At 40.9% G+C, this 13,896-nt stretch overlaps 1 protein-coding gene across 1 annotated transcript in view; it reads left to right on the top strand.

Annotated features, from left to right (window-relative positions):
- LOC124795644 (PMS1 protein homolog 1-like) overlaps positions 1-13,896 on the top strand; it is a 140,267-nt gene that overhangs the window by 93,178 nt on the left and 33,193 nt on the right. The window contains exons 12-14 of the mRNA XM_047259716.1: positions 4,377-5,342; positions 8,866-9,004; positions 9,087-9,396. Of these exons, the coding sequence (XP_047115672.1) occupies positions 4,377-5,342; positions 8,866-9,004; positions 9,087-9,396 (1,415 nt within the window). The remainder of the gene's footprint in view (positions 1-4,376; positions 5,343-8,865; positions 9,005-9,086; positions 9,397-13,896) is intronic.

Genomic DNA, 13,896 nt, shown 5'->3' with positions numbered 1-13,896 from the left:
TCCAAATCAGTGATCTCAGTGTAGTCATTGACATCTTGAGAGAGTAGACTGGGGCACTCCGCGGAACTCACGGGCTTCAGAAGTGGTCATGTGATTGGATGTCACTTATGTCATACGTCTGTGTGTGAGATTTACACACCCTAAACATCCCTAGGTCCACTGTTCCCAATGTGATAGTGAAGTGGAAACGTGAAGGAAGATGTACAGCACAGAAGTGTACAGGCCGACCTCGTCTGTTGACTGACAGAGACTTCCGACAGTTGAAGAGGGTCGTAATGTGTAATAGGTAGACATATATCCAGACCATCACATAGGAATTCCAAACTGCATCAGGATCCACTGCAAGTACTATGACAGTGAGGCGGGAGGTGAGAAAACTTGGATTTCATGGTCGAGCAGCTGCTCATAAGCCACACATCATGCCGGTAAATGCCAAACGACACCTCGCTTGGTGTAATGAGCGTAGACATTGGACGACTGAACAGTATAAAGTGGAGTGATGAATCATGGTACACAATGTGGCGATCCGATGGCAGGCTGTGGGTATGGTGTGAACGCCTGGTGAATGTCGTGCCAGCGTGTGTAGTGCCAACAGTAAAATTCGGAGGCGGTGGTGTTATGGTGTGGTCATGGTTTTCATGGAGGAGACTTGCACCCCTTGTTGTTTTGCATGGCATTATCACAGCACAGGCCTACAGTAATGTTTTAAGCACCTTTTTGCTTCTCGCTGTCGAAGAGCAATTCGGGGATGATGATTGCATCTTTCAACATGATCAGCACCTCTTCATAATGCACGACCTGTCGCAGAGTGGTTCCACAACAATAACATCCCTGTAATGGACTGGCCTGCACAGAGTCCTGACCTGAATCCTATAGAACACTACTGGGATGTTTTGGAACGCAGATGTCACGCCAGGGCTCGCTGTCCGACATCGGTACCTCTCCTCAGTGCAGCACTCCGTGAAGAATGGGCTGCCATTCCTAAAGAAACCTTCCAGCACCTGATTGAACGTATGCCTGAGAGAGTGAAAGCTGTCATCAAGGCTAAGGGTGGGCCATTACCATATTGAATTCCAGCTTTACTGAGGGAAGGCACCACGAACTTGTAAGTCATTTTCAGCCCGGTGTCCGAATACTTTTGATTACATCGTGTATGTATAATAAAAGTTGTTATATTTTTTGGAAAGTATAAATGTGCTCCAATAGGCACCTTGTTATTACATATGAAAACTATTGAAATCAGTATTATGTTAATGCTACGGAGATAAAGATTAACTCTTGTGTGAAAATAAAATCTCTCCTTTTTTTATAACTAATCTCAATAGCTATAAGTGTTGAAAAAGTGAAATTCTTCATCTTTTATTTTACTTCCAGTACTCACAGTTACACAGTCTTAAAGAGTGCACCACTATTACCTTAAAAATAATGCTTGCCTTCATTGGCTTGAAATTTCAAATCTAAAATAAAAATGTAATTGTCATTGCTCATACTTGAACTCTTTCAGCCGTACACAAGACACATGCACTGATTAGCATTACATCAAGCTTCTGTCTTCTCAACAGGTCTGGCAGTAATGGTAACTAAAGTAAACCTTTCATTGGCTAATATATGGCTACAAGTCACTTACGTTACATAACCAAATTCTTTTCTGGACTGAGTTTAGTCCACCCTGTACATGTTAGGATATGGTGAGCTCTCAATCATGTATGGTCCATGGTACACTAGGAGAAACTTTTTAACTTCTGCAGAGGCCTTTCTCGGCTTCATGTTTCATTTGCACCATTGTTAATAATTGGGGGAATGGAAAATTCATATCCTCCCCGCTGATGTTATCAGGCTTTCCTCCAAAAATCAGTTCACTTGGGCGAAACTCTGCAATTCGTGTCGTGAATTATCCACGATTTCGTAAATTTTACACTTACGAAGGCAGGTCCTTCAGAGCCGGTTCAGTTCCTTCATGGCACTTTCGCTTGGGTTACCTTGAGAAAAATTTGGCAAAATGCAAACTTATTTAATCTGCTTTCTTTCAAGTGGAACAAACTTCAGCCAGATGTCTGATAGATGTCAAACCCATATACATAAAATAATCCCCTTCTAGTTTACCTACTAACACAGTTGCTGTAGCCCTCCCAATGGGATAAAATCCTATGTATTTTTAGCAGATGTCCAATACAATAAAAATATAAGAACACCCACCACTGGAAACAGACAATGCGTCAAAGAGATCTACAGCAGTAACCTATCTGGGTCCCAGTTAGGCATGACCCATTGCATATCCATTTGAATAGGTACAGATGCAGTCCTGACTTGCAGACAATGATCACAGGTGGCAACCCTCTTCTATACTCTTGTTATTGAATATCCCTGCCTCTTGTAGTTTTCTGATTCATTTCCACACCCTATACTGTGGTGGACATAGTCAGTGAGAATGTCAGCATGTTATTCTATACCAGAGAAGGAAAGTTGCTACTCACCATATAGTGGAGATGCTGAGTCGCGATAGGCGCAATAAAAAGATTCACACCATCTTTTTATTGTGCCTATCGTGACTCAGCATCTCCGCTATATGGTGAGTAGCAACTTTCCTTCTCTGGTATTGTTACATTACGTCTTGGATTTTCCATTGTTTGATCAGTATGTTATTCTGAAGAGACTGTTTCCATTCTTCCCTACACATCACTTTACCAAAAATGATATGTTACACCACTAAATGCAATAGAACAATGGCACGAGGACACAATCGTGAGCTGTTCTTACACTGACAGCAACCACATCACAGTACTTTTGCGAGGAGAGTTGTTGCATTAATCTGTGTTTTGTGTTTTGGTTGTATGAGCCAAAGAAGCTTGTACACCTGCCTAATATTGTGTAGGGCCCCCGCAAGCATGCAGAAGTGCCGCATCATGATGTTGCATGGACTCGACTAATTTCTGAAGTAGTGCTGGAGGGAATTGACACCAGGGATCCTGCAGGACTGTCCATAAATCCGTAACAGTATGAGGGGGTGGAGATCTCTTCTGAACAGCATGTTGCAAGGCATCTGAGATATGCTCAATAATGTTCATGTCTGGGGAGTTTGGTGGCCAGAGGAGGTGTTTAAACTCAGAAGAGTGTTCCTGGAGCCACTCTGTAGCAGTTCTGGATGTGTGGGGTGTCGCATTGTCCTGCTGGAATTGCCCAAGTCCGTTGGAATGCACAATGGATGCATGTGATCAGACAGAATGCTTGCATACGTGTTACCTGTCAGAGTTGTGTCTAGATGTATTAGGGGTCCCATATCACTCCAACTGCACAAGCCCTGCACCATTAGAGAGCCTCCACCAGCTTGAACAGTCCCCTGATGACATGCAGGGTCCATGGATTCATGAGGTCATCTCAATACCTGTACACATCCATCTGCTTGATGCAATTTGAAATGAGACTCGTCCTACCAGGCAACCCGTTTCCAGTCATCAACAGTCCAGTGTCGGTGTTGATCGGTCCAGGTGAGATATAAAGCTTTGTTGTCGTGCAGTCATCCAGGGTACACAAGTGGGCCTTCAGCTCTGAAATCTCATATTAATGATGTTTTGTTGAACGGTTCACACACTGATGCTTGTTGATGACCCGGCATTGAAATCCGCAGCAATTTGCGGAAAGTTTACACTTCTGCCATGTTGAGCAATTCTTTTCAGTTATTGTTGGTCCCGTTCTTGTAGGATCTTTTTCCAGCCGCAGCGATGTTTTACCGGATTCCTGATATTCACGGTACACTTGATAAATGGTTGCACGGGAAAATCCCCACTTCATCACTACCTTGGTGATGCTGTGTCCCGTTGACTATAACATCACGCTCAAACTCACTTGATAACATGCCATTGTAACAGCAGTAACTGATCTGACAACTGCACCTCACACTTGTTGTCTTATGGAGGCACTGCAGACCGCGGTGGCTGTGCGGTTCTAGGCGCTTCAATCCGGAACCGTGAGACTGCTACGGTCGCAGGTTCGAATCCTGCTTCGGGCATGGATGTGTGTGATGTCCTTAGGTTAGTTAGGTTTAAGTAGTTCTAAGTTCTAGGGTACTGATGACCTCAGATGTTAAGTCCCATAGTTAAAAAACTGCGGACCGCAACATTGTATTCTGCCTGTTTACACATCTCTGTACTTGAATACACATACCTATACCAGTTTCTTTGGCGCTTCAGTGGTGTATATATAGTCTTTTTGTGTAATCTAAACACATTAGTGAAAGTAAGTGTCATATTGAAAGTTAGAGCAAAATGTAAATAATTAAATTATTTAGAGAAAATAAAAGTATTTTATTTTTTGTGTAAGTTCAAACTCTGACTATATCGTAAATGATTAGTGTATTAATGCATGGTTGTCCTTTGCAGAACACAATCCTATCATCTATTGAAGAAATGCTTATTGAGTATTATGGACTTCAGAACGAAGAAGAGGACACAGAAAATTGTAAGCAACCTGTGTCCAAAATTAACAGGAAGCTTAAACCTCAGTCCACTGTTGAAGAGGATAGGCCAATTAAACGCTCAAAATTGATCGCTGAGTGTCCTAGTACATTAGAATCCTCACAAAACCCAAGTATAAGTACCACTGCACTTCCTACGCAATCAAAGAATCTCCAAATTGGAAATGAAAATATTGTAGATCATGGTGCACATTCTAAGCAGTCAGAGAATCCGCAAAATGCAAATGGAAATATTGTAGATCACAATGGAGACAGGACAGTGGTTGAAAGTTTGGCACGTGTGTGCCAAGAGTCTGCAATGGCTGAGTTTTTGAATAGTGCTGAGAATAAAGAAACAGAGCACTGTGACGTTTTGCAAGGAATAAAAGACAGTACTTCCCATGATGGAGATAATGAACTGAAGACTGTTGAATCAAGATACAATTTTCTCCACAGCTCACTGGATTTGCCAAAGAACTCTACAGTCACCAATGGAGAGGTACTAGCTACTCAGTTGGAGAGAGAAACTGGGCAAATAGATTCTGTTGGTCCCGAACAGAGAGGTGACATGCAAATTAGTAAGTCTAAAGACAGTGTTGGACATGAAACAGTAACAGATATGACAGAACATACTAAAATACATAATGATACTTCTCTCAGAATTGAAAGCAGTCTTTTCAACATGCTTGATGATATAGAGGATGTATTTTTTGGGTTTGATACACCCGAGCAAGATGCTAGTCAGAGAGAAAGAGAGAGAGCAAAACAGGCATTAGAAGCAGCAAAATCTGTAGAAACTACAAAAATGGGCAAATCTGCTAATTTGGAAGATTTGAACAAGGAACAGTGGAGCAAAGGCTCAATTAAAACAAAAAATGGCTGTACAGTTGAGGTATGCTCAGCATGTTTTTGTGTGTTTAGTCTCTTTTGTTATTAGTTTACACGTGTATTATTATACAATGGTTTGTGGTTATTAACACTTTTGAATCTAGTTTTTGTATTTTGTCAATGTTGTCAGTTACTGCCATGTTGTCAGCTAACAAAAATCAATGGGCAGCATATTAGTATTATGGTTATCGGTTCTGTCTGTACAACATAATTACGGTTGTTGAGGGCAGGGTGGCAACAAAACCTGGAAAGTCATGAATTCTCAGCAAATTTTGGAAGATTCAGGGATTATGAATGACTTTTGAATTAAAGAAATCTACTGAGTCATTTTGTTAAAAATCGTTCTGAGATTCTATTTCAGAATTAATCAGTTATGGGATTAGGCAAGGAAAGGTGAAGAAGTGCATTGAACTGCATTGTTTGTTGTTCAATTGTTCTAGCAGGCTTGGTGTCATAGGGAATCTTTGTTGTTGTCTGTGCATTCTGTAGCTACAGGTCAATTTCTTCCACAGCATTGATATTTCCTCATTGATCTGTTTATCAATGGTCCATCACTTACAGTATGCAAAACTTAATGATTTGCAATAAATCGTGTTATGAGTTTCTTCTTTTCCGAGTATTTCCTTTCCTAGCCACAATTTTGTCTTAAAAAATGCATCTGTATTTATTTCTGCTGCCTAACAATGATTTACGTATGCATTCCTGAAAGTTCTAGATCACCATTTTTATGTTATGTTACATTGATTCAGAGATTTGTAAACAGTTGCTCTTCCATTGATTTTCAAGCCAATCTAGATTTATTGCTCGGTGGCTGACATCACTGCACTCCCAGCTGATTGGGCAGAGGCAATGCAGAAATCTCCATAGTGTATAAATGAGTTTCTTCATCTAACAGCAAGAGCTTATTTGTAATAGAACTGTTTCGTTTCTTTGTCTTGGTTTCATATCATGGGATTTTTAGAGTTTTTATCCCAATATGAGATACATCACTGGTGCGTTTCTTTCTTCCCGTAATTTTAAAGGGTACGCCGAAACAGAGAAGTGGTGCAAAACCTGCTTCATGTCATGTACCTGATTGCATTCATCCTTCAGGCCACATCTTACTTGCAGAGACTGGATATTAAAAGTCTACAGAACATAAAGGCAGACAATTCTTCGTTCTAATCAAGTGTTGGATGACACTTTTTCTGGTAACATGCTTGTTCACTTCATTCACATACGCAACCATTAATCTCCTTAGAAAATTATAAATTTTCTTGCTGGAACAGTCCACGGGTGTACTGCCGGTCCAAAGTGTCCAATGGGCACAATATTTTGGCAATCAGACATGTTGCCGTTGTCAGGTGTGCTGATGAACTGAGCTCCTGAGGGCGGGCAGCTGTAATAAATCCCCTCCTCTCACGAGGTGTTCTCTCCACGGTCCGCGTCAGCGGTCGCTGAGACGCTGGCATCTGTGGTGGCATCGGTGTAATTGCCTCGTCCGCCCTAGTTGCCCATTCATTTCCTTTGCTGAGCGTCTTTTTAATTAGACTCAGTGCTGGTTCCCATGCCCTGCTGAGGTTGTAGCCGCAATCTTGGTTGATGAGTCTGCCCCTAGTACGAATTTCATTATCCTCTCTAACGACGCTGTCCCAGTATTTAGATGTCTGTGTCAAGACCCTGGTATGTTGGTAGTCCACTTCGTGATTTTTGGACAAACAGTGCTCTGTGACCGCCGACTTGTTGGGGTACCCAAGTCGGGTGTGCCTTTGATGTTCTCGGCAACGATCTTCGATGGTGCGCACTGTCTGTCCAATATAAGTCTTCCCACACTGACACGGAATCTGGTATATGCCGGCCTTCCACAAACCGAGATCGTTTTTGACACTTCCCAATAATGCTCGTGTTTTGTTTGGTGGGCAAAAGACAGTTCCTACTCGGTGTTTCCTCAATATTCGTCCTATTTTCCCCGATAGTGCTCCAGTATACGGTATATAGGCACTGGCTATCTCTTTCTCTGTGACTTTTTTAGTCTCCACACACTGTGCTGTAGTGGTGGGGCGGAGAGCGCGTCTCATCTGCCATTCCGGGTACTCTGTTATGCCAACGGTACAACCTTGTATACTTCTTATCATAACATCTCAGTTTTTGACAGGACAGTGCAGGAATTACTTGACTGTGTATTGAATTATTTTGGAGCCAGTAAACTCCTTTGCGATCCAGACAAAACTAAACAGCATTCATTAGATTCACTTGAGGATATAGAAATTAAAAATGTGATACTTCCAAGAATTCATACTGACTCAAAAACTGATTGAGAAGCTGCTTCATAATTTCTGTAAAAAGATCTCAGGGCCTTCATCACATTAGTGATCACTTCCATATCACATAAATCAGGCTCCTCTAATTATATATCTTATATGTCTTAGTCCTGTGGGAACTAGTGCCTAATTAACATTGTACAAGATAGAAGAAGCTATTGACATTTTAAAAAAGAGAAAATTATTCAATTGCTTGTCACACAGGCCATATTATAATACAAAAGTGTTCTATGGCATACATCATATTTACTTAAATTTTTAAGGTAGTAGCTGTACTCAGTGATATTTACAATGAAGTCATTTTCATTTAAGTAATCAGTGTTGAATACAATTCTTTATTCTTGTGTGACCTCATTCCCACTTTACACCAAACTCGCTATTATGTGGTCTCTGAAACTGTCTCTTTGTAACGATCATTCTTAAGGCAAATACTACTCTCAGAGTATATCTACTACATTATATTCCTTGGCAAGGAAGCTTGGAACTTAAATATTTTTTTCATTATTATTATTATTTGAAGGAAAAAAAAAACTGCAGGAAAACTGGAAAAGACGATGTCTGTTGTACAATAACTGTGACAAACCTATGTTGATACATCATGTGGAGCAACTGATAGCAGTACAGAAAGTTTTGATGTATATTTTCATGGCCAACACAGCTAACTTGGATGTGAAATTTTTTGTATTAACCTATCTTACCAAGATGATGATGTTGTAATGTATTTTTACATCTACTTGAAAACACTATGTCCTTCTGGAACTAGGAATCACTAAGTGTCATTCACTAAAAGTAGCTTATGGTGTAATGGGAATTTCTTTAAGTAGATGGAAATAGTCTTGCAAAATAGTAAAATGAAAATAATTTAAATAGCAAATGCCTACACCATTGAATATTTGTATTGATTCTTGAGCTCACTGCCTGTAACAGATGTTTCATCTGCCAGAAGTAAAGGACTTGCACACACATTCTTGAATGGCTGTTGTGCTGAAGTTCAAATATTCTACTAAGTTTGGTAACAAAAAAAAGCATTTGACACTGTTCTTTGAATTATTTGCATCTACGTATCACTGTTGTTATTTTGTTGATGGTGAGTTTCCTACACAGTTATGTATTAAGCCTGTTAACCCATCCGTCTTTTGGTGTGAGATATTGGTTGTTTTTTCAGTTGTGATAGTGTTTGAACCTTAAATTTTTTTATATTTTGAGCCTTTATTATGTTTTCTTTAGGGTGCTAAACTCTTACTGCCAAAAGTGAACAAGAGTAAAAAGGAATTTTTTGATCTGTCCTTGCACAGTGTCAGCAGTCAAATGGGCTGTAAAGAGCAGAGTGCATTCACAAAATTTTCAAGACATATGCGTCCAAAACGTATGTACTTGTTGTCTTATGCATGTGTCCCCCTTAATGTGTATTCCAGAATGTAATTACATTTTTTATATAAATTTTGTAGTTCTTGAAGAAAACCCTGGTGTTGCATTCACAAAAGTTGCTAGCCTTCTGGTTGAGCACTGGAAACAACTGACAGATGAAGAGAAGTCTAAATATGAAGAAATAGCACGAGAGGAGGAAGAGAGGAAGCACAATGTTCCCACTAGGAAAAGTACTGAAAAAATATGTTCTCCAAGTGTAGTAGAAATGCTGAATACCACGCCAATGAGGAAACCTCCATTGGATGATCTCCATAGTGTAGATGGCTGTGTGCCTTGTTCTATGACAGAAATTAATCAAAAAATGGAAGAAATAGCATTAAAGCACAGAAGGTAAACCTGCATTTACTATTGTTTGAATAATCTGTTAAATGTACTGTGCATGAAATTTCAGTGATCAGATGGTAGTTATTTGTAACAATTTTAATAACATCAATGAAATAGTGCTACCTGTAATAAAATTTTCTTACATTACTGTGCCAATCCACACTATCAGCGACCTTTTGGTAGCATATTCTACTTTCCAGTACTTTAGCAATGTTTGGATGAGAGAATAAGCTTCCTGAAATGTTGTGGACTGAAGCAGTTGGTAACTTGTGCATATTTTATTGAACTGACACGCCACGGAAGCCTTCACTCTTGCATGTGGTCCCTAATGGCATTTGTGGTAGAATTTTCTGTTCAAGTCTCTTTTTCAGAATATAGGCTTGTGTTAGTTTTGTATGAAATCCACACTCTTAAGCCATGAAATGCTGGTTTTCACCTTAAATCATAATAATATTTCCGAAATAAAACCTTTACAGATATTGATAACGTATATTGGCTGTTGGATGACTATATTAAGCTTCCTGCAAACCGCTTTCGCCCTGTAGGTTGCTTACTCTTGTTACAAAGGCCTCCCTCCTCCAGAGGCTGCTTACAAATACCAAAAAGGCATTGCGTGTTGTGGACATGATACTATGTACAAATAGTTTGTTGATGAACTGTTCATTACGGCCACCACCAGGGGCACCAGTCATGCTTGTGAGCAGCTTGCACCTCAGGAAACTGGTGGCGCTGCTATCGAAGAACAAATTACTGTCCGCATGTCACATGGTCACAGTCATACCTCCACCTGCTGGATACTTACGGTGGAGCGCAACTTCCAGCAGTAGCATTCAACTTCTAGCTCAGTTCTGGGCCAGGAGTCAATTGCACCTCTTACCACTTCAATTGGAACTCACTGAGACAAGCTTGGATGCTCCATTCTAAACTGCACTGTCTCCACACTGCTTAAAGGTATACCACACCATGTGGTCCTCCTGGACGCTGTTCTTATAGCCACTTGGAATGAGGCTTCCCTCAGAATTGTTGTAACGCCAGTAGAATTTATTTCTGTTGCTTTCAGCTGATAACAAGTGATCTCTCAGTTCTTATCCGAACTTAACTTTATTGTGAACTTGCGCTGTTAATAAAGTGCTCTTAAGTTCAACCTTGGTATCATGAATCATCAGTGTGCATCACCCAAAAGAGTTTCAACCGTGGCAGTGGAGGATTAAATAATTTTTGTAGAGGATAAAAATGGGACTTAACAGTGATAACGAGGATAAAGATGTGTTTTCTGCCATGCTCTCTTGCCATTGCTTTATTACCCAGGTTGGATACTTTACCTGTGTGATGACGTCTCACTATGTATACATTTTTGCACTTTGTGTACTTGAATACCATGTTGTCTGTTGCTATTTCTATTGTGTTTCTGGAGTCACTACCATGGAGAAACAGTGTCAACAGGGACAGTTTGTGAGAGATGGCGGTATTCCTTGCCCATGTGTCAGGGCTGATCCAGCCTCGGACTTTGCACCAGTACCCCCTGTGCCTTCACTGACTTTTCGTCTCGTCCACCACTTAACCTCCTCCCATCTCCAGCCTTGCCCGACACTGTTCTGTTCATTGCAGCTGTGGTCAGCCCTTCCCCTGAGGTTGGCATCGTCTGGATATCCATTGGTGATGAGGTTCGAGTCCGATTTTGTTGAAGCTCCTGGGATCATCAGCTGTTGTTGTCCTGTCTGGCCTCCATGTCCCCTCATTTCAGCTGTGCCAGTGCTGCCATGTGCACTGTTCTGACTTGTTCCTGATGTCGACTACAGACTTTCTATGACAGATTTTGTATTAGATGAGGACTTTTATTTCTTATATAGTTGATGATGTGACTCTGTTTCACCACGCTGCAGATGCACAGTAGTAATCTAACCAGGAAAAATATGAAACTGCAACAAATCTCCTAGTATTAAGTCCAATTCTTCGATAGCAAACCCTTTTCACTAACAAGAAGTAAAACCAGGAATATGTTACCAAGCAAGAAGTTTACGGTCCTAGTTTTGTCCCTTGGCTCCACTACAGTAAAACCTATTGCTGTACTTCAATAGTTGATCCAGCACTGCATGTCAACACGCACCATTGCTTCTGCCCAAAGCTGCCATGGTTTACTTCCTCTCGAGGGCCCCTGCTTCTGGGTACTGCTCTTATGCACACAGCAGCAGCAAACTTCCGGCCTTTCTGGTCTCCTTCCATTCAGTTGTTTCTGTGCTCCTGTGCCCATTGCAGCAAAGACCTTTCTGCCACTGTGGTCTCCCTTCTGCTTTTGCCATTTCTGTTCTTCCTAGTGGCATCTCACTGCCCTCCACAGTACTCCTACATCACTGCACTTCTCATGTGCCCCTCACATGCTCCTTATGCACAGTTTCACATTTCTGCCCCCCACCCCCGTGCTCTAACAGCAAGTAATGCTATCTTGCTGTCCACAGGTTCATCAGCACACACTGACACGGCACCTGACGTCAGCACCACCATGCTGTCGCCGCATTGGTCAAGCCACAGGGTTTCCAGAGCCTCCAAGACCTCCACCTTTGCTGCCACTCCATATTCGCCAGTGCCATACCGTCTCACACTGGCACATTGTTGAATCAACCTCTTGCAACAGCATTTAACTGCTCGCTCAGTTCTGGGCCAGGAGCTGGCTACACCTCATATGTCATGAATCAGAACTCGTCGAGATCAGCCCAGACACACTGTTCTACACTGCACCATGTCTGCACTGCTTCACAGTATGCCACACTGCACATCCACCTGGACACCATTCCCATAGCCACTTGGCATGAGGCTTCCCTCAGAAATAGTATAACGCCAGCGGACTTTGTTCCTGTTACTTTCTTGTGGTAATGAATGATCTTTCAATTGTTATCTGAGCTTAACTTCATTGAGAACTTTTGCTGTGAATAAAGTATTTTTATATTTAACCTGAGAATCACCATTCATACAGCTTGCATCATCCAAACTGGTCTTACAATGGTGAGAAATGATTTAACACATGTACCATCTGTTGGCTATACCGCAACTCCATTCCCCAAAATTGGATCTCAAGATGGGTTAAATAGTGAGCTGTACTGATAAAGAACTGAATGCTATGATGAAAGCCGTTATAGCATTTGAGGTACTCATCAGATGAAAAATGTTATATCTTCTACTGAATTGTGTTAAGTGTAGTGTCCTACATTGAACGTAAGATTTTCTCACTCAAGTTCGATTTGATAAAAATTTTATCACTATGTGTCTATATAATACTGTAAAATAAACCATCAGCTTTCTAGCTTCTGTTGGAATCAACCTTAATGAGGGTTAGTATATGTGCTGTGTCATTGCTGCTGTTTACGTGGTACCAATCTTTTGCACACATTCCTCATGATCTTTTCTCTTATTGGATAATATCATTAGGGAAGAGGGCAACAAATGACTACCACTTCAACACTTTTGCTAAAGGTGCATTGAATGTATTAGTATATTTGGTGGACGTACTTTTCAGTCATGCTCCAAATGTGCCTTACCATTTTCTTCAGTTGAGGCTGTACTTGGCTATTCAGAATGATCTTAATCTTCAATATAATTTTCTTTGAGTCTCATTCATTGAACCAATAAAAGAGTGTGGCCATGGAAATGCAAGGAGAGCACATAGAACACACTTGATACAGTTTTACCGGCTTTCGTATTCTTGATTATGGACGCAGTGTATACAGATCACCAAAGCTCTCTTTCTTGAAAATTATAGATACAATTCATCATGCAGGTTTTATGTTGCACAAGGCAGTGTTTAAATGCCAGATCTTAACTTAGCCTTCTGTGGTAACAATTCATAACTTCTCAAGCATAAAGTGTATTGTTAGTTATACTATTACTAGCACTCAGTTTAATTTGTCTCCCACCAATAGAATGAACTTCCAGAACAAAATCATAGGGAAAAACACCATTACAGCTGTATGAAGCTAGTGGTGACTGGTGTGGTTTTAGTGGTAGTCCTCAACCAAGGTTGGGGTTATTTATAATACGGGTTGTGCAGGAGACTCACACTTGTTTTATATTTGTTAGAGCACTGCTGAATGTACTCAAACCTTTGTGAGTATGACACCACCAAGAAGAATGCAAATGACTGAAATAAGCTTTATATAACAGATTAGGTACAGGACAATACACAAATGATAGGGATTGCAGAATTCTTCAAGATCTCGCTTGTGGAGAATTGAGTATGGTGTGCAGCCCTCATATGCTATGAACAGAGCCTCGTAATATAACAGAGGACCTGGATATTTTCATCTGGGGAATCTTTGTTGATACACAATCACAGTGGACACATTGAAGGGGGACTTATCTGAAAATTCCACATTTTGCTGCCTACCCTTGCAGTGATGGTGTTGATAAATCCATTGCAATCTGTGGGTTTTGGGGTGTCTGTACAATGAATCGAATGCAGTGGCAACCATGCTACAGTCCAGCTCACAGCAGATGGGTTCAAACCATTGCTGC

This window comes from Schistocerca piceifrons, chromosome 4 (genome assembly GCF_021461385.2).
Source record: "Schistocerca piceifrons isolate TAMUIC-IGC-003096 chromosome 4, iqSchPice1.1, whole genome shotgun sequence".
Classification (NCBI taxonomy): Eukaryota; Metazoa; Arthropoda; class Insecta; order Orthoptera; family Acrididae; genus Schistocerca; species Schistocerca piceifrons.
Note: the sequence above shows the minus strand (reverse complement) of the source record. Positions and strands in the feature narration are given on the sequence as shown.